Here is a 25375-nt window from a genome sequence, read left to right as displayed (position 1 = left end):
GCCTTTCTTTATGCCCAACTCACCTTATTCACAGTGAAAAACATAAGTCTTTCTTTTGAAAGCACACTTTCTCTTTAACAGTAGCGTCTGCGCACCTTTCTTTCTTTCTCCTCTCATTAACGTTGCCTCTGGCTTTACATTTTAACTTTAGCACCCCCCCTGCTTATTGCTGTCGTCCCTCCTACGCCATTGGCCAAACTGCCCAGCTTCACATGTTGTCACCCATCACACCCAGGTCACTGGATCAGGTCAGTCCTTTCCAATTATTAATCCTTCCTCCGAAAGAGACCTGTATTAGCCATATAAGGTACTGCACCATTAATCTGCACCCTTTCCTTGCTTCATGAATTGTATGTATTTTATGACTTATGCTACTGCTGTTATATTTTTTGACAAAACAAAAACTAACATTAACATTTGCAACACCAATAGCTCCAACGTTCACTAATGCAAGACCTACTGCATTGCAAATGCCTGTTTCTATCCTCTTTAGGCTGTCTCTTCAAAGTTGACCTTTGAGCTTGGCTCTTCCTCCAGTTCCACCCGCATTAGATTTCACTCACATTTGTCCCATTTTGTTTTATTTCATGTGAATTATACTTTAAGCAATGATGTGACCTAACTTGAGGATATTGATTTGGCTAAAAGTGATATGTAAATGAATAGACTGCTTTAAATAATTATGTTTAAAAGCAATGAGAAAGCACTTATCAGCACAATATTTCACACATGTAAATGTAACAGATTTCCAATGGTCAAATGACCTGATTTGCAAAAAGCGGTACATGTTCCTGCTTACAAGCTAGCTATCATCGAATGATTTTGAGCCTTTTTTGGTAAGAGAGCACACAGCGTTTCTAAGCTTGCATAAACTTTGCAGACAGAGGCCATGCCTATTTCGTCCAAGGCACATCTGCTTCACCATTGCTAATGTAAATGACATTACCTCTCTTTTCCGTCGTTATCACCATGGCTTCCAGAGGTTCTCCCCAGCCCTGTCTGGTCTTGGCTGATGCTCGAAAGATGTATGCCAACTCTGGACTGAGATCCGTAGCTGTGAACTGCCTAACGGTTGAGCCAACTTCCACCGTAATGAACTTATTGGGGTTGCCTGTTGCCATGCGATATGCTATTTGGTACCCTAAAATTTTGGGGGGGGAAACAAAAATAAGAATCAGGGAAAGCAGTTAGTTCTCATTTTGAACATTTTATTGAGGAAACGTCGGCAACAGACAAACGTCAAAGGCCATTGTGTTTGGGCATACTAATTCACTTTATTTTTTTTTTAGATATGTTATTTATTTTTGTTGCTATTTATCAGTGGACTGATATAACATCGCTGAAAGTTGAAAGCAATACATATGAATAAAATGTTACACATGCCAATAAATGGAAGACTATGGAGTAATCAAGAGAAAACAATACATACATGCTGCATGTGTTAGGTTATTTTGCTTCCGATTAGAGGTGGGTGAGCCACTGAAAGCTCAAGCCTGTCCCTGGCTCAACACAAGTGCCTGTTGGAACCTCGAGCCCATAATGAGGTGAGCTTTCATGTGGTTTCTGCCTGGCTCCCTCCCTCGCCCAGGATGTGGCCTTACAAGTAGAACTGTTGAATATTGAAACTGGGAAACCTGGTTTGCATCTCGACGTTGGCTCAACATTCTGTGATTCCAGGCAAAGCACTTAATCTCTCCATGCCCATTGCAAGATGGCTGGCCAAAAAGACATGTGCACTTTAAACTTGCGAGCACAAAGCTTCCTACTGCCACTCAGCAGCAATGGCCCCGCCCCATCCTGACGCTCAGTTTGGAACGGGTCGATTGCTAAACAATAAAATGGTAATTAAATAAACTTTATTACCATTTTATTTTTCAGCACTGGCCTGGGGCTTTTGTTTGGGGGGCGACGCTCCTCTGCTCAAACGGAGGAGCTACTCCTGGTTTAAATACTCCCACTTTTAATAAGTACCTATCATCATAAAACTTTATTCGGAAGTACGCAAACGTCATAAATGCACAAACAATATTACATCAAATATCATTCATAATATTACATCAAAAAGAATCATTAAAAAGTTGAAAGTTTTGTGTTAAAATACTTTTAAGACAACACAGACCTACAAGCACCCACAGCAGCTTTTAAAAAGGCCCCAACATACAGGACAATTTCAGCAAAGGGTATAGTATTTAGCAGATTGAGGAGGGCCCTACATTGACAAATACCACTAAAATCATTTTTTTTAAATCGGAATTAAAAACAACCTTGTGTACTTTAAATAAAATTTGTGGAAAAAAGTAAAATGAAGCATTGAATGGCTGGAAACATTAACACAGAGACATATAGTAAGTCCTCTAGATTATCGGTAAAGTCATGGGGAAAACACAACAGATATTTCATCGCGTCTGACCAGAAACGAAATAGCAGAGATCATTCCCATCCACTTTGTGCATACCAAATATAATAGGTTGAACAGTCAAGTTCACATAGACCTACATATACAGACACATTCGGCTTCGTCAACATATCCCGCAAACGCAGAGATTGATCATGGGCTTAGAGGGCATGTGCTACTATTTTTTTGTCTATGTTAGTGCAAGATGACAGTTCTGTAAAAGCAGATTTCATTCCAATTTTACAATATTCAGCTTTTATGTAAACCCTTTTCCAGCGAAAGACAATCCATTATATCCTGTGTTATCCCAGCCTCAGCATTCTTCCAAATTGCGAGCCAGAGTAGAATGGGATGGGCCTTAATGTGATCTGCTAAATACGGAAGGCTAAGTGTAGTAAATACTATCTTCACTGTTCCTCTCTGGCTAGACAATACTATTATACTTATGACATCATAGAATGCCAAGAAGTCTCTCTAGCTGACTGTACCTTTCTATTCCCTGTTGTGGCAGTTGGTCACCTGAGGCTGAGCTACCAACAGCGAGCTCCTGGTGGGGTTTTCTATCTATCTACTTACAATCTTAACCTGTCTGTCTAACCTGGAAGGAACCTGCAATAAAGGATCTTAACCTATCAAGTGGACTCTGCATCATTCATTTATTACAACTTGGCGACGATTTTTAAAAGGAGGAACCTACGCGTGATAAAGACTACTTAAAGAACTATTCAAGTTAAAAGAAGGAACTTAAGGAATCAAGAATAAACAAAGAGACTCTGTTTTCAGACTAAAGGTAACGCCTCGCTGTTGGTAGCTCAGCCTCAGGTGACCAACTGCCTCAATAGGGAATAGAAAGGTACAGTCAGCTAGAGAGACTCCTTGGCATTCTATGATGTCATAAGTATAATAGTATTGTCTAGCCAGAGAGGAACAGTGAAGATAGTATTTACTACACTAAGCTCTCAATGACAAATATATTGCAAGGCAGAAATGGGAACAGACAAAAGTTCTCTACATAATCTATTTTTCTCACACTGTATAGCCTTGCAATTTGAAAAGCCCTAAACCTCAGCACCCTACATAGCATTCAGTATGCTTTGGGCCTGCTAAATTTGCAAGAGTGGCTTGAGGGAGCATCCCCCGCAGGTTGGGGCAGGCTATACAAAGAACCATTGGCTGAAGCGAATTGGATGGTGCAGTGCGTGGTATTAGCTGACCAAGAACCTCGAGCCGAAAAGATCACACCCAGATAAGGAAAAGTGATAGTGAGGCTCAACTGCTGAGAGCCGGTTGTCATGTTAATCATGGGAATAGCCTTAGGTCCGCAAGGCATAATAAGTGATTTGGCAAAGTTTGTCTGCAGGTCAAGTTAAGCCAAAAAATCCATAAAAGCATGCGCTAATTTTCTCAGTGCCCTTGGAGTGCATGCCATAAGCACTGAGTCATCTGCATATAATAATGTTGGTAATGGTTTCCCCTTTTATTTTGGGTACATCTATGGTTGACTGCATTAAAAACGGAGGAATCTCATTAATATAAAGTATAAATAAAAAGGGGAGCCAGTACACGGCCCTTGTCTTACTTCTCCATGTATATTTACGTTTCCAGATACCTCCCAATGCATACCAATGCGTACCCTTGCCCTCAAATCACTATGTAAATATGCCAAAAACTGGACTAAAAGGGTATCCATGCCTTGGTCTCTTAGAAAAGACCACACCTTTTGCTCTATTTACACAGTCGAAGGCTATTGAGAGGTCCATAAAGGCTAAATAGAGAGGCGATTTTTCAGCTCTGGCCAGGGGCTTTTGTTTGTGGGGCTACGCTCCTCCGATCAAATGGAGGTGCTGCCCTTGGTTTAATAAGTACTTATCAGTGTTATAATGTGATGTATTAATGTCAAAACTTCCACATATTAAAAAAACATATCATATTTTACGTGATGTTTTTTGTATGATTTACTTACCATATATTTTCAGGGCTCAGATCGTGCAAGGGCTCTAAGATCTGAGTCAGACCCTTGGCTCGGCTCTCCCTGTTAGTTTGTTGGCCTGCCCATCTTTTTTTTTTTTTTTATATTTTAAGACCTTTATTATTCAACATGTATGATACACAGCGTTCTGCTGACAACCCATCCGGGCCAGCCGCATATATGGTATACTGTTTCATGAACATTTAATGGACACAGCCTTAAGGTCGACAACCCTGGGGTCCGGCGGCATATAATGGTCTATTTCTGCACTGCACAATCATACAACCAATTGGTAACGTAGAGGTATGGGTCTGTAGGCTTTTCGTATTTTATATGCAAACTTATCGTTATAAGGCTGTGTCGGCACTCATCAATGTCTGCAAGTGGACTGCGGCCCGTTTTGACACATGTGGGTCATGAGGAAGAGTGTCAGTGGAGTTCACCCCCAAGAGGGTGTGGGGCAGTTGTATTGAGGGATGAGGCTACTCAGCTTCCTAAGTGTGTCGGTGAGCGAATGTCTGTACAGTTTATCCACTCCAGTGAGAGTGTCTGGTGGTTGTACTGGTGTTCGAGCAGGATCATCCCGGCCATGACTGCATCACGCAATGGCCCCATGGGGTAGCGTATACAATAGCCAATTTCGAAAAGCCTGGTCCAAAGGGGAACAGGACCAGCATATCAACAAACTTCAAAACAGTAACATAGAAAATATATATTAAAGGGAGAGGGAATGGAGGTAGAGATTGCCATGTGTTTAGGGAGGGAAGTGCAGTGCCAATGTATCGATGGTGGTCCAGTGGGCGGGGAGGCAGGAGATTACAGCGGGCAGCTCGCCTGTATGTCAGGCGCTCAAGGGGGACACCGTCATAAGTGCGCGTCAAAATCAATAATGCAGTATTGGTCGTGAGGCAGTCAGTGACAGTGCCCCTGGCAGTAGTTGGGCGTGTGGGGGCGCGGGCGCGGGGGGGGCAATACACTCGCCATTGCAGGGCTGCTAGACATGTGGCGCATGGTGATCAGGGCATGGGGGTCGTGTGAGCAGCGCATTATATGCGAAGGTGCAACTATGTGCGGGCGCAGGGGGAGGGGGGAGAAGGAAAATTATATGAGATGGGGTGTCTGCTGGGTGTGGACGTTCCTCATGATGTCTACTGTGGGGAGGGGAAGGGAGGGCAGTATATATCTCATCACGTGATTGCCTGTTCCACACACTTCTGCTGAAAGGATTGGAGGATGTCATCCCAGTATTGTGCAATCGGGAATTTCCTAAGGCCCGCCGTCTCTTCTCGCCGCAGGACAGTACTCTCCGCTCGCGCCCAGTTTGTAAGCGACAGGCTCCAGTGTCGGATGTGTGGGGGTGTGTCAGCCTTCCACCGCTTGGTAAGCAGTCGTTTGGCCGTGATCAGTCCGAGATCCCAGTACCTGGCCTGGACCTTATTCAGCCGTGTGCGTTTGTATAGTCCCAATATGCAGGCCTCCCAAGTCCTCGGTACTTGTTCTTTAGTGCAATGCGTAAGCAGTGTAGTCACCTCAACCCAGTAATGTTGAAGGGCAGGACAGAGCCATAGCATGTGGAGGAGGTCCGCTCCCACCAAGGAGCAGCGGCTGCAGGCAGTCTCCGTGACCAGAAAATACCTATTTATTTTGTCCGGGGTGAGGTATGCACGGTGTAGTATGTAGAGTTGTATAATCTTGAAGCGAGGGTTACGTGGGACGTTTACTGGGCCAGCCAGGATCATCGCCCACTCCTTATCCGTCCAATCCCTCCCCCTATCCGTCGCCCATTTCTCTCTCAGCTGCACAGTGGCGGGATGTGTATGGAGAAGGAGAGCTTGTGCTAGCCAGTGGATTATGTGTGTGCCATTACTCATGACATGAAGGTATTGTATAAAATGGTGTATGGGCAACTCGTCAGATATGTCACCCCAGGCGGTAGTCAGCGTGTGGGTAAGGGACGCATGTAATAGGAACTGTCCAGCTGGTAAAGACGTGTCTCCCGCGAGACTGGCGAAGGGGAGGAGGGCTCCATCAGAGTACAGGTCCCCCAGTGTTTCCACTCCCGCAGTAGTCCAGCTGTGAAGCTTCACAGCCGTCAGAGTCCCCGCCGTAGTCGGGGTGCCTAGTAGAGGGAGTATCGGGGCATATGGTACTGTCTCCCGGGTTAGGCGCAGGCAGCGGAGGAAACATTTGCGTGCCACCGCAAGATACAGCTGTGAAGGGCGGGGAGTCCGGGTCAGCGGATGAAAGAGCACTTGGACTTGCATCTGGGACCAGACAGCAGTGTCCGTAGCGGTGTCTCCCAAGCTCTTGCCACCTAGCCATCCTGACACCCACTGCATTTGCGCCGCCAGATAGTATAGCTCCATATTGGGAATAGCCAGTCCTCCTGCTGCAGCAGGCATATATAATTTCGCCAGTGCAACACGCGGCCGACCCTTATTCCAGATCAGGTCGCGTATTAGGACCTCGAGGTCACGAAATACTCGGTTGGGGACATAGGTTGGAATATTGGCAAAGTAGTATAGTAGCCGCGGCAGGACTATCATTTTTGTTAGGGCTACGCGGCTGGGAACATTCAGTGGTAATGTTTTCCAGAACCCAACTTGCGAACGGGTGGATGCGATCGCTCGCATCAGGTTCCCCTCCAATATGTCTGCAGGGTCACGGTAAACGTGAATCCCTAGATACCTGAACGTCGTGGGATACCACTGTAACCGCTCGGCACCGATGCGTATCTCGCTCTCGGGAGCGTTCGGGTTAAAGGAGTAAGCCCCTGATTTGGCCCAATTCACCTTCAAGCCCGACATTTCCTCAAAGGTGCAGAAGATGTCAGTTAGGGACGCCGGTACATCACTCAGGTCTTTGACGTAGAGGAGGAGATCGTCTGCGTATAAGGACACCGCATGTAGGCCATCTGCCATCGGTATGCCCCACTCTACCCCTCGGGACCTGAGGATCGCAGCCAGGGGTTCCACAGCTAAGGAGAACAGCAAGGGCGACAGAGGGCAGCCCTGCCTGGTGCCTCTCTGTACACGCAGAGGGTCCGATAGCAGTGTACCGGTGCGGACGCGGACCGTGGGTCTGCGGTACAAAAGGCCAACCATCGTCTCATAATCGTCCCCCAACTCAAATTTGTCCATGACTGCACGTAGGTAAGGCCATTCCACCGAGTCAAACGCTTTCTCCAGGTCCAGCACCAGGCACCCTGCGCGTGGCCATCGTCGTGTGGCGTATTCATGTATGCGGAATAAACGGCGGATGTTGTGGGACGTGTGGCGCGTCGGTACAAACCCGTTCTGGTCACAGTGTACCAGTGCAGGTACCATGGGGGCTAGTCTACGGGCTAGCGTGGAAGCGAGGATCTTGTAGTCCGTGTTGAGGAGGGCTAAGGGACGGTAGGATCCCATTTGCTCGCCATCTCTGCCGGGCTTGAGCAGGGATACAAGGGTAGCTTTATTAAGTGTCGGGGGCAGGGAGAAGTCGTCCACGGCCGCAGTGTACATTTTCACCAGGTGGGGGATAAGGATGTCCGAGGCGGCCTTGTAAAATTCGGCTGGCAAGCCATCCGGTCCCGGAGACTTGCCATTCGAGAGATTAAAAATGGTGTCACAGGGGTGCTCCGAGGTCATCTTGTTGCGCGGCCGTCAGGGTAGGCAGTTGAAAGGGCGAGAGATATTCGGTTATGTCAGATAGTGGGATACGCAGCCGGGAACGATACAACCCCGAGTAGTGACCAGTAAACGCCTCGTGTATTTGGCGCTGGGTGTAAAGTGTACCACCTCCCTCTGTCTGTATTGCTGAAATGGGGGTCGAACGATCCTCCCGTGCAATCAGCCAGGATAACAGCTTGCCAGGCCTATCACCCTGCCGATGCATGCGGGCAGAGAGCGCCGCAAAGTTAATGTTTCGCAAGCGTTCCAAGAAGCGACCATGTTCCACCCATGGCCTCCGTCAGTCGAGTGCCCGTATCCCCCTCCGCAGCGCGCTCAAGTTCTAGTAGCTCAGTTTCCAGTCGCGTCAGATCTTTTTCAAGTTGACGCCGCATGTGCCCCTGCGTTCCCAGACATATGCCCCGGGTCACCACCTTAAATGCGTCCCATTCGGTCTGGGGGGAGGTCGCCGTGCCAGCATTGAGTTCGAAGTACTGAGCCGTCTGCGCGAGTAGAGAGTCGCGGAAGGTCGTGTCTGGTAAGAGGTCTGATTGTAGGCGCCAAGTGGGGATAGGAGGGAGGGGATTTTCCCAAACGATCGTCAGTATGTGGGGGTTATGATCCGAGTGCGTGCGGCCCATATATTGCGTGTCCCTGACCAGCGGGAGAAGATCAGTGGTGATCATGTATCGGTCTAAGCGCACATGGAGTGCATGTGCACCTGACCAGTAGGAATATGTTCGTGTTGTGGGGTTGCGTGTCCTCCATGCATCGTGGAGATCCCACTGCATGGCCCAAGTGAGGAGAGTTTTCGTGGCGGCGTGTGTCTGGGCATTGACCGGGGGTGCGGAAGATCTGTCCAGATTCACATCCAGGACGCAGTTGTAGTCGCCCCCAAGAATCCATGGGAGACCATGCCAGGACGCCAGCGTAGTGGATAGGCCATCAAAGAATTTGCCCTGTTCAGTGTTTGGGGAATACAAAGAGGCAAGCACCACAGGGTGTCCATCAAGTCTGCCTCGGGCTATCACATATCTACTCTCTGTGTCTATCTGCGTGTCTATAACCGCCCACGGGGTGCCCGGTCGGATCCACATGAGCGTCCCGCGGGCAAAGGAGGAGTACTCCGTGGCGTAAAGCTGTCCGCGCCATCTGCGGCGCAGTGCGTGTACCTCTGCTTTGTTTAAGTGTGTTTCCTGTAACAATGCTACGTGAAAATTGTGACGTTTCAGGTAAGAATAAATTTGGTAGTGCCTCGACGGTGTGTGCATGCCTCTGACATTCCACGTACATATCCTGATCTCAGCCATGATCACTGTGTCCGCAGGAAGTACCCGCCCCACCCATCACCCGGCCCCCAGGTGAGAACTCCCTCAGGTCCCCCCGCCCCCTCCCCCCACTCAGAACAGACACAAGCGTTGGCACATGAAGGAATAGTCCAGGCAATTCTCCAAGGGTGAGGGCGAGATAAGAATCATAATGTCCAAACAATGCAAAACAGTGACAAATACCAAAAGGTCGGCATCGCAACATGACGCCGTCCAAACACACCTAAGAGGCAAAGAAACAATATTCAAGTCTAGGGGGTAACGTGTGCTAGAAGCAGCCTCGGCGGCCTACGTAGTCTAGTAAGGGAAGGGGATCGTTGGTCCTTCCCTGGGCCAAATGTTACGTGCTCCATGCAGCCAAGGTCCATACTCGGGGAGACAGCGCCACCCCCTCGCTGTAGGGTCTCCATTCAGCCATTCAGGTATGGGGAAGAGAGAGGCAGGTCTCACTCCCCAAGTCTCTGGAATAGGAAGTGTTTTAGGGGGTAGGGGCAGCGGGTAGGGAGGGGAAGAGCTGCAGCATGTTCCCATCACCACCTTACCTTCTCAGAGTCTACGTGGCTGGGGGTATACTCAATGCGTCAGGTTCACTCCATCCATCACCGGGGCAACAGGAGACATTTTGGGCGACGGCCTGTATTCACAGCGTCCCAGTGTCTCTCCGGTCCCCAGTTCCGTCTCCGCCGCCCCGGTAGGGTCTGCTAGGGCCACTCGTGTTGCTTCAGTGGAGCAAGTTAGCCGTCTGCGGTGTGATATCTGGTAGATCCACGGATAACTGGGAGTCTGGTATTCCGTAGATGGCGTCATCATCACTAGGACCTATCCGTGGGCTGGCATCCTGAATGACGTCCGATGTCGGAGAATTGCTCAGCTGGGAGACCCTCCGAAGCGCATCTCGTTGTTCCTGGATCATTTGGTCTGCTGGTGGGGAGTGGCGCGTCGCCTCTTCTGGGTGTCGGATCTGCTGATCTCTGTTCCTTCGGCGACGCCGCGGCCCACGTGTACGTGGTCTCGCCTCATATCTCTGTGTCTGCCTGGGTGCCGTGTTTGTACCGCTGTCCAGCCAGTCGCTGACTTCCTCAGGAGTGCTAAAAAAGTAGGCCTTGTCCTATGCCACCACTCTCAGCTTCGTAGGAAAGAGTAGGGAATATTTAAGGCCTGCTGTGCGGAGCCGTCGTTTCACCTCCAGAAAATGGTGTCTTTGACGTTGCACCTGGACAGTGTAATCCGGGAAGAACATCACAATGGCATTATCGATACGAATTTCCCCGAGTCGTCTAGTCTCTCTCAGGATCGTGTCTCTGTCTCGGTAATTCAGTATCTTGAAGAGCAGCGGTCTCGGGTTAGAGCCCGTGGTGTGAGGTCTTGTGGGCACACGGTGTGCGCGTTCCACCACGAAATAGGGCGAGAGTGCGCCCTCGGGTAGTATGTCTCTTAACCAGTCCTCCACACGTTGGACAGGATGGTTGCCTTCCCATTTTTCCGGGACCCCCACAAGCCTGATGTTATTGCGTCTCGCCCTCCCTTCCGCATCCTCAGCGCGGTCTTCCAGGAACTCTACTCTGTTCAGGAGGTCCTGCACTTGTTTATCCGTTTGGGTGACTTTAGGTTGGAGTTCCGTCACAGTGCCTTCCAGAGTCTTGGTCCGATCAGTCAGTTTTCTGTGGTCTTCTCTCAGGTGGGTGAGATCTATGGCGACGCTGTCTATTTTGGATTCCAAGATCGTTCTGGTCAATTGGAGCGACTGTTCCATGCGTTCCATAGCGGCCAGCACGCTGTCTAGCCTCGTGGTTACCTGATCGGCAGCCATCTTGCTCTGCGACTTGTCAGTCTTCCCTTTCGGTGGGGCACCCCCTGTCCCAGTGCGAGTCCTCACCCCTCCGGACATGTGCAGGATTGCCTGTCTAGCAGTTCAGCGTGTTGTGGAGGGGAATGAGGTGCCCTCTGGTCTGCAATTCTGGCGGTATCGGAGATCAGCGGTGTGCCGGTGCTCGCGCCGGTTCCTGTGTGAAAGGCCAGTCGGTTCCCCACGTGTCGTTCGTGTCGGCCCGCAGTGTGGGTCGGTATATCAGTATCACGGAGCATACGCCCATTATCAGCTTCTGAGAGGGCACGAACACACCGCAGTTAGGCAGTCACGTACCAGCAAACTATTCTGCGCCAGCGAGAGCCACGAAGCCTCCGGGATAGATGGGGCAGGCAGAGTGTCCTTGTATGTGTGTTGGAGGGCCCGAGGACACGCGACTGCAGCTTCGTTGTTCCTCCGTGTGTCGCAGGGAGGCAAGGCCCTCTCCAGTTGTGGTGGTCCGCAGCTCAAGGCCCCCTCGGCTACGCGTGGCTCCCCCTTCTCACCTGGACCAGAACCCTCGCTCAGTGTCTCATGCGTCCTTGATGGCGCCGAACCCTCGACAGAAGTGCATCTGGACAACTCTCACCAGGGCCACACCGGCCAGCCGAGTATATGGAGTCTGGGGGGAGCCTGTAGCATGCGGATCTGGGCAGCGTCTCCACCAGTAGAGTGTGTGCCCCACAGTGGGCGTGCAGCTCCAGTAGGTTCTTGGCGTCTCCTCCACGTGAGCCCCGGTGTCCGTCTCGGGCCCCCAGCAATATCCGCCGCTCGCCGCGGCAACGCAGGTGTGTGAGGAGGGGTCTCGCCGGGTGGTCCCGGTCTCTCGGCAAGGCTCGGAGGGGGGGCCTGGTCAACTGGCTCCCCCGCTTCACCGGTGCTCCGCCGGTAGTGTCTAGGGAGTCGTGCTGTCACTGGGCGCAGTATCAGGCGGCCAAGCAGTCGCGCCTCACGCCCGGATCGTCAGCAGCGTGGCGGCCGTGGTTTGCGGGCCGGGTTTTCGCTCCATTCCAATCTGGGCTCTCCGCAGGTATCCAGCAGCAAGGTGGAGCCAGGATCGGGGCTGCGAGAGGGCTCCCAGGGCTCGGCTGCGGTGGGCAGGGAGGCTGCGCACGTTAGAGTGTGGGTCGCATGTTGAGGCCTAGGCGCTAGGCCCGAGCCGCGTCCTCTCATGGTCTCCCCGCCGGCCGGGAAGCAGCAAGTCCCGCAAGAGGGAATTAGGAAAGGCCGGTGCGGACCGCGCCGGGTCTTAGACATAAAAGTCGGCTAGAATGCCGAGAACAGCTCTGGGAAGGTCTGCCTGCAATTTCGGGCGGCTGCGATTAAGTGTGGCGGAGAATCGGCCCAGGGAAGGGGAGCTCGGCTCGGAGCTCTACCCTATTGCGACCTCAGCCGTTGCGTGCCTTGTTGGCCTGCCCATCTTTACTTCAGATTACTATTTGTGTTTCGAGGCATCTTTCCCTCTTAGGTGGATTTAAAACTATCCTATGTTTATTCTGGTATGGAAGCATGCGACTGATACAGTGTTGTGGTAAAAAACACCTTGCCAGTTTGATGGCTTGGAACGGTATTGTGCACATAATGTTGCCAAGAGCTGTGGCTAATGTTTCTTCAGAATTACCTTCCTTATTAACTCTACCACCCGATTCCCCTTCTCACCTACTCGTAACAACTCAGCCTGAAGCCAACCTCTCCAACTTACAGCTACACCTACTCATAACAACCCCTCCTGAAGCCAACCTTTCCAACTTACAGCTAAAAACAATGACTCCTGGCATAATTTCTACCCCATGACTGAGCTTGAAGTCTTTAACATCATTGCCAAACTGCAACGACCTCTCACACCAAAGACCCTCTCCCTTCTAACCTTGTGCAAGATCTAAAGCACACCATTGCCCATACTGGGCTACTATCATCAACACCTCCCTTGCCACAGGTTGTGTCCCTGCCTCCCTCTAACTCGGACAAATCACTCCTATTCTTAAAAACCTCACTTCCGACCCTAATGACCCTAACAATCTCTGCCCTATCTCTAACCTCCCCCTTCTCTCCAAAGCCCTTGAAAAATGTGCCCTGCTCCAATTGGATAAACACATTGGCCATTTCAACCTACTTGACTCCTTGCAATCCAACTTCAGAAAAGGCTGCAGCACAGAAACCGCCATGCTAAATATAGTTGATGACATCCACTGCTCCCTTGACAATGGCGAGACCTGCCTACTTATTCTCCTCACCCTCTCTGCTGCTTTTGATACAGTTAAACACTCTTCCTTACTTACTTTGCTCAAAGTTCGCTTTGGCCTCAATGGATCTGTCCTCAAATGGTTCGCCTGATATCGCCAACACAGAACACAACAAATTGTAATCAATGACTGCCTCTCAAACCCTACACCTGTCTCCCTAGGTGTCCCCCAGGGATCTATTCTCTCCCCCTCTCTCTTCAACCTCTTTATGAGACCCCTCACCCTCATTCTAAAACAAGCTGGAATCAACTACCACCTCTATGCTGATGACACACCAACTTTACTATAAGATTAGATCCCATTCTGATATTCTTCACCTTAACAACACCCTGAATAAGATCCAATCCTGGTTCCACTCCAATCATCTCAAACTAAACCCTAAAAAAACTGAAATCATTCTCTTCTCTCCAAAAAACAAATCGCTCCCCATCCAAACCTGGATCTCTGACCTTAATGCCCTCAACTGTTCGCGCTCCTTATCCAACTCAGTAAAATCTCTTGGTATCACCATTGACAAAAACCTAACTCTTAATGTACACATAAAAAACTTGGCTAAAGGAGCTCTCTTCACTCTCCATCATCTCAAGAAAATCAAACCCTTAGTTTCAGCTGATGATTTCAAATTGGTTGTCTAATCATTAGTCCTCTCGAAAATTGACTATGGCAACTCTATCCTCTCTACCCCCAAAGTTCACCTAGCTCCCCCTCAGATCTGTGCTCAACCTAGTGGCCAGGCTAATCACTGACTGTAAACATTTTGACCACATCCCCCCAGCCCTTAACCCCTTGCATGCTGCCGCGATTCTGCGCCTGTGCAGCAGAATCACGAGTGGGCGGGTTTATGACAGCCCCCAGCCGTCATCAGCACACGAGCGCCGTAGTGCATGGCGGATGGGGGCCGTCATCAGCATGCAAGGGGTTAAAGCCCTCAAATGGCTTCTCGTTGAAGGAAGATCCTCATACAAGATTGCATACATTAAGCACAAAGCCCTTCATCAATAACCCTGTTGTACCTCACAAATAAACTCAAAAAAGCAGGCTGCTCCCTACCGATGAGAAGCACCAACCCACTCCTCCTCATCCCACCTCTGTTAAAAAAGAAAATCACACAATCTTGCTCCTTCTCTGGGAATGCCCCAAACATCTGGAATGCTCTCTATGTAACCACTCCTACGTCAGCGTTAAAAAAGACCTCAAACTTTTCCTTCTCAACAAATATTGGGGTCCATAACCTCGCCTCCGACCCTTCACTCTGCTTCCCCCATTCTGGTTCCCCTTTACTTTTCCTCCTGTTTCTCACCTCCCCCCCCCTCTCTTCATATTTCACCTTGTCTACTCTCTTCTCAACCCCACTCTTTCCCCTCACCACAATCTTGTACTCTCACCTATCTCCTCCCATAATCTTCTATCCATCTATACTATCTCCTCTTCCTCGATTTGTTCTCACCCACCTATTTTCATCTAATTATTCTGCTCCTTCAGACCCGCCCAGAATTTTGGCTTCCCCCCTTTGCCCTATATTGAGTTTACCTCCATTTCTTGTTATTGTGTAAAATGTGCTTTCCTTGATTACCTATATTCATATTTATAGCTCTTTTGCCCATTTGCTAATTATTTATTTTTTGTCTCACCTGAATGTCATGCTATGGAACAACTGTTTTATTCCTGGACTGTCTTTTTGCTCATGTAAAGCGCTCCGATACCCCGGGTCTAGCCAGCGCTATATAAAACCTTTAAAATAAATAAATAAATAAAATAATGTGGTCTGTTGGAGGCTGGGCTATTGTTGAGTGATGTGGGGCCACGTGACAGCTACTTGAGGCATATCTGAGCTGTGTTGGGTATATGCTATTTTGCATTCTAATTTCTAAGAGCATGTTGTCCTAACCTGTTAGCGTATTATACTGTTACATGGAATCTAAGGCACAGTGTGTCTCTCCATCAGAGAGGCCATTCACCATGCATGTAGAGCATGTGCTGACCCCTACAGTCTTATCCATCTTTGGCGGATTATCATACAGATATTGTGAACACAGGACTCACATATCTGTCCTGATACCACACAGGTCAGCATGTGCACCATCTCTTTCTCGCTTGCTTACTTCTGTCCGCACCTCTCTCCTTCCCACTACATATTTCCACAAGTGCAGAAGATGAGCTGACTTAACGAACGTTAAGCGATGCAGATATCCTTGTCACAGGTGCATGCGGTCACTTTACTTCACTATCTCGCTCTCACTATCCCTCTCTCGCAGGGCACAAGTCCTAAAAAAAGTAGTGGGGGGGACGCTGACGTCACGACAGGAAGTGACGTCACGAAAGGTGGATTGCACCATCAGACTTATTGCCTCCCCTCGCTCACCCCTTAGCTGCGACTGCATAAGAAAAGCCAGCGCGTGAGCAGCATTCTGAATGTGCTCCGATCTCACCCCAGAGAGGCCAAAGTGTGAATGTGTGGCTCCTTTTGCTCGACGTATCGAGCTCCCGGTAAAATAAGTGGGGGGACGCTGTCCAACCGAGTGGTACCCCGACTCGTGCCCTGCTCTCTCCTGCCACTACACTTTCACACCACCTGAGCACCGCAGAGCAGAAGGCATGGCCGGTGAGCCCCTGCAGCAGGGAGGCACTCGGGTAATCCATCAGAAACACCAGGCAAGCCCCAGCATCTGCTTGCATCCTCCGGCCCGCTCGGAGATGCTTGGTCAGCATCCGCGGTGATTTACAATGCAAGCCTCATATTCATTTAGCGTCGCGGCATATGGCCGCTCCCCTGCAGCCGGCCGCCTGCCAGCGGCGGTGTGGGAGTCCCGGGGTAGGGGGGTGATCATCCAAGAGCGCCATTTCCCGCCCGCGCGACGATTGCCGCGCTTATTAACCAGGATGGCTCTGAAACCTGCCGAGCCCTGGCTCTTCTCAGGCCTCCCCGCCGGACGGCTCGGTGCGGCGCGTGCGGTCCATCCCTCATTATCAATGCTCCGGCTGAGTCAATCAGCGGGCTGTCAGCACGCACGCGGCGCGCCCAGGCGGGCGACGCAAGCCTTCAAACGCTGAGGCGAGTCTGTCAGGCCGGCTTGCTCGCTCGGCTCGCGGGTAAATTTCGGCCCAGCTGCTGAACTCCAAGAGCCATTCAAGCCAGATCAGCGGAGCTTCTTTTTTCCTCGGCCCCGGCTCACTGAGAGCCTAATTGTCATATGCCTCATCACGTGACACGCGGAGGGGAGCAGAATAGTAATCAAATGCCTGCTGGCCACGCCGCAGACAGATTTGTGCCTACTTTGAGGCCCGTGCTCCCAATGACACGGAGCTGCAGAGAGACGGGGACCTGTTGTTCCAGGACGGGCGCATCCCACAGGGCGCATGCATCCCTCGCAGCCCGAGCCATTTTACCTCATGCACAGATCACAACAGCACATTCGACGACGCGGTCTCCGTTTAGGAGCAGCTGCCAAAATGTCACACGTGATAGTGTTATCCAGTGCTGCTGCCTACAAATCACTCAGAAAGCAATGGGCCAAGTTGGTAGATAGGTTTTTTGTGTTACAAGCCAGACAGACAGAGGAGAAACAAACACACACAGACACCTATTTTACTGTAAGGTACAGATGGATCTCAGAACTTAAAAGGGTAAAAAGCTCATTAACATTTAGGTTTCTGTTGATCCGGTTTAAATTCAAATGTATAAGTAGCATGGTGAAACCAATATCAGAACGAGGACTGCAATAAGTGACCTCGCCTAAGAGAGAAAATAGATGGTGGACACTGAATTTTTTGGGGCTTCGTTGACAGCTAAGCGGTCAACACAGCACAAACTGTGTATTTCATTGCACAAGAGCATGTTTAGATTGGCCACAGTCCTTCAACCATAGGCCAAAACACCACCAACACAAGAAAACTCCCTCCTCCAAGCATGCAGTAAACAAGAAAAGCTAGCCTGCTTCAAGCCTGTCCTTACATGTAGTCTCTGGAGCTCCTGCCCTCATCACTGCAGTACTGCTTCAATTTTAACATGTACTGTTGTTACTAGTGCACACTGCATTTCTCCATCCTCGACCCCTCCTACTATATTTGAGATTTCAATGCCCGCTTGTGCATGGTTTCCAGACATCTTCTTCTCCTTTGCTTACTTGGCTTTGCTTGTATTGGAAATTTTGGGCACATACTTTTAAGAGGCGAAGCCTTGTAAGGACAGATATAAACCTGAATTTGTGATATACGATAAAGTCCAACACTTTGTTCAGCATGGTCAATGCCCTGGCACAGAGCCCTATGAAGAAGTCCTTCAATGTCTCAACTCTTTTTGTAATGGCAAGCTGTCTAAGAAACCACAGGCACCCTCACTAATCTCCATTTTTAATCTTCTCATTTGACACACATTTAGATGCTCAACTTTTTTTAAATACAATGATGACAAAAGCATAATATGCTGCATCTAAAACCTTAGTTCCTAGTACCTTAAACCCTACTCAGGTGGCCCAGAAAAGCATATCAAATGACATGAAGAGAATAGGCCATATCGCACCAGTGACCTTGGACCTATTGCAAAACAAGCACATTTTCACCTCCCGACAACTCAGAAGCTCTAAGTAGGGCAATACATTTTCCTTTCAGGGACCAAACGCAAACACTATTTTATAGTGAAAGAATACAGTGACACCTAGTGGCCTAAAATGTGTTTTCTCTTATTAACCCATGGTCGCCAGTATTGTTTCTTCGTACAGCAGCCTCCATATACAACTCTGAAAGAATCATTCCGGTAAAACCCAGTCAAAAAAAGCCAGGGATATGTTCAAGTGCATGGCAACCCTTCGAGATACTTCGTTTTAGCATTTCTCGCATTTCATTCCATTGTGTGCTCTTGAGCACTTTCCTGGCTGCTTGCTGTTTGTTTTATTGATTTGATAGATTTTGAAGCTGAGTGTATTCCTATTTTAGGTGTCCTGTGATGCTCTCGGCGGTCCTGGTTCTTCCTGGATCAGTCTGCTCACTCTTTTGGTACCTTTTTCTGATCCTGCACTTTGTTGGTCCAATTATTTCTGAAGAATGGCCCTTTCCTCCAACCATCTTTAAGTCCCAGTTCAAATTTTCGGGGGTAAAGAGGAAGGAGGCAACTGAATACTGTCAACCCTGAAGCAGCCGATGAGCCGGTCCCCAGGAATACGAAGCCATTCAGAAGTGACAGAAGTTAACCTACAACATTCTAAGGCATTCTAAGGCTGTCCTATCATGGGAAAAGCTGAACAACGCTGCGCGGCTTACGCTGGTTAAAAAAAAGCGCAGCTCTACAGACTACTGATTTTGAAGCTCCGCGACTCCAGGGGCCCCTGGGCCATAAAGGAACCACAGGAGCAGAATCTGAAATGACTTTCTGTGGATTACGACGCCGTTTCTGGTTCTCGGCGGACATCTTGTGTACACCCTGCAGGCTCCAAGTGGCTGCTCGAACAGCACGAGGCTTATCGTCCAAAGACGTGGAACGGGAAAATATTCCATTGCAGATGCACACAGATAGACTTAAAGGACATGTCCCTGAAGAGAGCAGGCAGCGCTTCTCAACAATGCCTTTCAGAGCGGAGGGAAGGGAAGAGTGAAGAATTGTACAAGGCATGTGTCGAATGAGGTTGGCTTGGGTGGCCATCACGAAGCCCGCGCAAGAGATGCTATCAACGTCAAGGGGGCCCTTCAGGTAAACACAGACAAGCAAACAAGAGCTTCCTCCCTCCAGGTGCCTGCTAGTGCTCGGTACTGCTAATCTTTTCCTAAAATGCTGGAGCATGTTTTGATATGGATTACAAAGGCCTGCTGTAAGCGGCGAGCGCGCCTGCATACACGGAGGGCCTCGGTGGAGCATTGATTCAAAGGCGCACAGTTAAAAGGCACTCTTGCACTTACATGTTTTCTCTCTCCTACACCTTTCACAGTTCTTTAGTGGACCTGTGAAGCTTTTGCACAAAAATGTCAAGCAGCCGCAATCATAATATTGAAGCAGATCTTGGAAATCGCGTTTGAAGGCACCGCAGGGAGACGCACAGTAGACAAGATATGTGAAAGCACAGCTCATCCGCTATTTAAAACTTTTCAGATAGCTTTAGGTTTGTTAGGTCTTCATTTTCGAAGGCCTCTGAGGGCCCAAAACAGACAGGATGGGAGTGAGCCAGACAATCTGAGAAGCATACATCAAGGAATCAATAGCTTCTTGCCTTTAAAACTAAAGTAAAGCTAAACAACTGGAAAAAAAGTATGGTGGGGGGGGGGGGGGGGGGAAGGGGGTTGCCATGTAGCTTTACTGGAAAACAAGAGGACTGCAGAGAAAGTGGTGCTTGTAACAACATCTACTATACATCCGCCTGTTGTTACCCTGTTCTTATACTCAAGCATCTCCCAAACTCCATCACTGCTAACTGTAGTTTAACCATGGTTTTGAAGGGTGTAAACTAGTAGTTCTTAACCCTTTGGAAATCTGGGAACCCCACTTAACCATTTCCGGAATCTGGGAACCCCCATTGAGGCATTATTGGAAGTAGGGGACCCCCGGCATAAGCAATTTCCATGATCTGAACTTCTTAGCATACAAGCCTCTCCAATATGAATCTCAAATTAGTCACACACCTCACTATGAAAACAACAGCCATCTACTGTGACCCCTTCTTTAAAGCTGTGATGGAAAAACAGTGTGTCGTGAGTGAAGAAGTCTTATTGGTCAGCTGCTTTAGTCTGCTTTGGCCAGGAAACATTCCCCCCTTTCGCATAAATCCTGTCAGTGCCTTTGACACTGTAGTATCAACTCTCACTCATAGAAAAAGTCAAACCTTACATTCCGCACATCCTTTGCCCCATCCTGGATAATCTACGCCAAATTGGCATGAAACTCTTCAGGGACTATCTGTAAAATCTCACCAACCAAATCCCCCAATGCATGTGAAAATCTTCCTAGGAGGCAGTTAAGACTGACAGAATGAAGGGTTAAGCTGTCTGAAAAAAACTCACATTTTACGAATGCATCCAGAAGTTCGGATCCACTGTCAGGAGGAATCATTGGAAATGAGTTTCGATTCAGCCTGGTCGTGGAGGCCTGGACACACAGGATGTCATGTGTAGGATGCTGGGACTGGAAGGCGGAGTCTCCTGCGGCCTGTCTGGGGCGTCTGGCCATTTGCATCTTTATCAGTAGGCAAGAGCAAGGTTTAGCCCATTAATGCGTCAGTGAGCACTTCATTAAAAGGGAGAAGCGCCAATGTAGATGTCTGTCTGTGCTGCAGAACTTCCGTCAGCACTTGGTCCTGACCTCAATGGATGCGTAATATAGGCACCAAACTTGGGTAACATGCTGAATGACCACGGAATAAGATGAGGATTCCTCCATTCAGGGGCCAGAGGGGGAGCTCAACCCAGTGTCAGGAGAGGTGCTCCGACTACCGGCCTCCTGCAAATTCACGTACAAATTTACATCATCATAGTATGGGGTATCATCCCCATTATCTACATTGTCATCTCCGAGGTTATGTTGTGTCTTGTCAGAGGCTGAGGCAAACAAGTTTTCTAGGGCTCTGGAAGGGTTCTGCCTGAGTTTCAATGAGGCTGAACCAGTTGAGGCATATGATGTAACTCCGTTCGATGTCGGGTCAGGTTCATTTTCTGAGTCATACAAGATAATAGGGTCCTCCTCATGAGTCAGCAGCATTGGGGTCGGTGTTGATGTGGAAAGGACCAGTGTGGGTCATGACGCCGGGATTGAAGTTGTGCTCCGCATTGGCCCTGCAGCAGCTTCAAGAGGCACACATGGCGTCTAAGACAGATCAACTGACAGTAACCCAACTGGAGGCCTCCTCGGATCCGTGGGGCTCGAAAGGGAACCAGAGGGAGCAGGAAGGGTGCCAAACATGCACAGCTTTGATGTTGCAGAAATTCGAGGTGCAGCGGATTAAGTTGAGGCATTGGTTCCACAGCAGGAGCTCGAGATCGTAAGGTATCCTGACATCCATGAAACTTCTTGGGTCAAGTGTGGGGGATGAGGACTAATCTCATAAAAATGTCTTGCTTTTTGTCTTCTTGGCTTATCTGTAAAGTATGAATGAGAAGAGGATCTGTCACAGGAACGGATTCAACAGGAGGAGCTAGACCGCACCTGTAACTTCTACCGGAAGCAAGACTAACACGGTGACACAGAATTTGGCTTCATAGTCCCGGATCGCCTTGGGGTTAATGCGGGTGCATACGCACAAGCACTGGAGTAGTGCAATGACCCTAGACACCACAGGTATATCTCAGGGGGTTTGTTACAGACATCTGTTTGTGGCATTACCCACAAAGCTTATATCATGTGTTTTTAAGAGAGGACATGTTCCCTTGTACACTGGCAAGCAGGAAAAATGCTAAGAAAAATCTTCAGATCCAGGCTTGCGCCTGGATCGAGGAATCTGCAGTTAGAAGAATAAATCAGAAAAAAGCCCTTCAGGGGAGTCGTGACAACATTGTCTTGGGTAGTGTTGCAATGTGGGAAATCGAGACAATCAAGTTACATAGCATTGGAACCCAAGGAGGTAGACAGTGGACAGCAGCAACCGCCATTGAATGGCCACAGAGATGAGAGACATGTACAGGCACTAAATTTAGGAACAGGTGGCACAGCAGCCATCAGATGGTATGGCCAGGGAAGCGAGGACGATGAACACAGTGGCAAACCCCAAACAAGACGGCAAGTTAAGCAGGAAAGATAGTCTCTAATTAGCTTACTCAGTAAAGGCCATATCATAGCTAGAAGTGGCACCTTGGCACTATGTGAACAAAATGAAATGAAGGAAACAAATTCAATGGCTATGATTCTATTTATTAATTAGTGTGCCCGCTCAACATCATTTTTCGGGAAGAGATGAATAAAAGAGTTAAATGCCAAGAACAACATGGTCTATATTTTGGAGCACGGGATTTCAGGGTTACGAGAAAGGCAACGGTGTTCTTCTTGTGGCATCTTGGAAGCCAAGTCTAAGTCTGGCTGCCACTATACAGTGACTAAAGCCTTTGACCACTTTTTTGTTGCAGGCATGTGGTCTCTTAAGGGAACAATAGAATAGTAGGGGAAATAGACAGAAAGGGAGAGAAGGGAGCACAGGAAAGGAGATTTTGATCCCATGTCATTTTGTTTCATATGGTGCAAGAGCTGTTCCAGGACGTTGATTATTGAAGTACCTGGAAATTACTAAACGGGCGTACCCTCACTTATATTAAGAAACTGCATAGGAAGGGAAAATAGAGAAATATTTCCTGTGAATATAACATAGTAAACACAGTTCTACAGCACCAAGTGACATGCTGGGAAATGAATTGTGATAATGTTACTCTTCTCCTTTCCAGATAGTTTAGGCCTCCACAAAAAAATCTATACAATACATGACGGTACATAAGAGCACAAGCAGTGTGGAGTAACATGAAGATAAAGGGGCAGATTTACAAGCCCCTTGTGCCCCTTTTACGCTGCCGTTGCGTCACGTTTGTGGCGCAGAGGTGGCGCAAAAGATGCGCCATGGTACGGGGTACTTACAACGTGACGCATCTGGGAGATGCGTCACGTTTTAAAGCCCTGCGCCAGAAGGAGGCGTTCCTGCGCAGGGGGCGGGGGGGCGTTCCGGCGCAGGAACTCCTCCTAAAAGTGGCTGAGTGAAATCTACAAGATTTCACTCAGTCACTTTGGGCCCCATGCTGCGTCAAAACCCTGCGCCTGCTTGAAGCAGGCGTAAGGATTGACGCAGCATTAACAAGATAGAGCCCTCCAGAGCCTTGCTGGTGCTGTGTCGCGCGTGCGACGCAACTCCAGCAATGCGCCGCCTTTACGGCACAGATGCGTCACGCATCTGTGCCGTTTTTGCCCATTGGTGCGCCGCATTGTTAATGCGGCGCACCAATGGTGGCGGAGGCATGGCGCACAATAAGTGGCGCATCCCTGCAAATATGCAGGGATGCGCCACTTATTGTAAATCTGCCCCAAAGTGTTACACTAGAAATGTGAGTAAGAGGTTCAGACTAGATGCAAAACTACACATTTGGAGCATAGTAACATTTTTATCTAAGTGGGTCGATAAAAGTCAGAGAGCTACAGGGCCATGAAGGCAGAAGTGTTTTCTAAGTTGTGCTCGCTAAGAAAATGAAGTTTTACTTGTGGGGGTTGTTTAAACTCTGGTAAGGAAGGCCTGCTCACGTGACAAGAAAGGGCCATCCATAAAAGAGATCCAGGCTAGAGGAAGCCCTGTACAATCAATAGGCCCTGTTTTGAACACTAGCTATTTGTGATGAGGTGAAAGGTATAGGTGTGTTGACATACTGTTGTGGTTAGTTTGTAATGGGCCCTCTTGCTTGGCAGCCCTTGCCATACTGTTGTGTGTTAACTGAGTGTGGTAGATTGGAGCCCAGGGGGTGGTGTTGGCCACAATGTCTCACTTTATTGGATAGAGTTTGGATCACACAATGAGATGGATACAATACACAAAGCAAACATATATATTCAGCGTTATTGAAGTTACCGTAGACTACGAACAGTTCAAGGCAAGACAAGTGGAAATAATTCAAGAATGTAAATCTATGAAAGATTCAAGGCTGGAGAACTCGCGCAATTACAGTGAAAAGGGCCCATCCGGACGACCGATGCCGCTTTTCCGTCAGTCTTCGTTTTATAGCTAGTTCTGACTGACTGTAGGCACAGCAGGGAACAGCGATAGAAAGGCTTTGATCCATACCCGAGAGTGGCCTTTCTCAGGCTAGTATGCTTCATCAAATACCAGGGTTTTCAGCCGGTGAATGAATGCAAGCACGTAATTTTCTACTCTGATCTCCAGCCGCAAAGCCACTCAGAAATAACAAATGTCATCGACAGGTCGACTGTGAAAGCAGGGCAATTCGGAAGGCAGCACGAACACAGCCTGATAAGAGTTATTTTTACATTGAAACTGTATCTGGAGGCACGCGAAAAGATCTTTCAACCCTGGATGCCAATCAGAGCCTGCGTGGGTGACTTCCACTTAGCGCACTTGAAACGTATTCTTTTAACCAATCTTTGTTTTCACAAAACTGTAGGTTTTGTATATTTTCCAGTCACCTCAATCTGTGCATTATATATACATATAATATATTAATGTCTGCTGGCCTTGGTAAATAGCCCATACTCCAAATATATTCAGAATATTCTTCTCGTACTGGGAGGGGGGTGAACGCATTCTAGCCCATTTCAGAAAAATGCCTCCTGATGGCTGCATTTAGATGGAATTGTTTCATTTCCAGTAAGGCACTTGTCTGACTAGATAGAAACCAATGATACGGACATGATGTATTCAGTGTCAGTACTCGGGCGAGAGTGCCAGGAATAAGTAAATAAATACATTCCCTTGGAGGGTGACACCAGATTTATCACAAAGACATGTTATATCAGAGGATAAATCTGGCCTCTTTTGAGCGAGTCCCATAGCTGTTGTGCCTGCGCTACTTCCGTGCGTCACTGAAGGCCTGTTTCCACGGCAAGCACCATCCATGACTAGTCTGCAAACCTCGGCGCACACCTTTGCCCCAGATTCACAGACGCCCTTATGTCCTTAAAAGAACTAGGCAGAACCATCATCATACTGAGAAGTAACTATGAGGCTAAGGAAATCACAGACCTGTAAACTCACATGGTACCAGAGCTCGAGTCGGGGTACCACGCGGGTGGACGGCGTCCCCCCACCTATTTTACCAGGAGCTCGATAACTGGAGCACATTCACTCTTTGGCCTCTCTGGGGCAAGATCGGAGCCCATTCAGAACGCTGCTCATGCGCTGGCTTCTCTGATGCAGGCTTCTCTGATGCAATCACAACTAAGGGGTGAGCGAGGGGAGGCAATGAGTCTGATGGTGCACGCCACCTTTCGTGACGTCACTTCCCGTCGTGACGTCAGCGTCCCCCCACTTCTTTTCTTAGGACTTGT

The 25375-nt window shown here is 48.8% G+C and overlaps 1 protein-coding gene across 2 annotated transcripts in view; it reads right to left on the bottom strand.

The window, feature by feature from the left end:
• SDK1 (sidekick cell adhesion molecule 1) overlaps nucleotides 1–25375 on the bottom strand; it is a 2171476-nt gene that overhangs the window by 250870 nt on the left and 1895231 nt on the right. For both annotated transcript variants that reach the window (XM_078665001.1, XM_078665002.1), the window contains exon 29: nucleotides 947–1141. In XM_078665001.1, coding sequence (XP_078521127.1) covers nucleotides 947–1141 — 195 coding nt within the window. The remainder of the gene's footprint in view (nucleotides 1–946; nucleotides 1142–25375) is intronic.

This window comes from Lissotriton helveticus, chromosome 10, assembly GCF_964261635.1.
Source record: "Lissotriton helveticus chromosome 10, aLisHel1.1, whole genome shotgun sequence".
Lineage (NCBI taxonomy): Eukaryota > Metazoa > Chordata > Amphibia > Caudata > Salamandridae > Lissotriton > Lissotriton helveticus.
The sequence above is the reverse complement of the archived record's forward strand: the minus strand, read 5'-3'. Positions and strand labels throughout refer to the sequence as shown.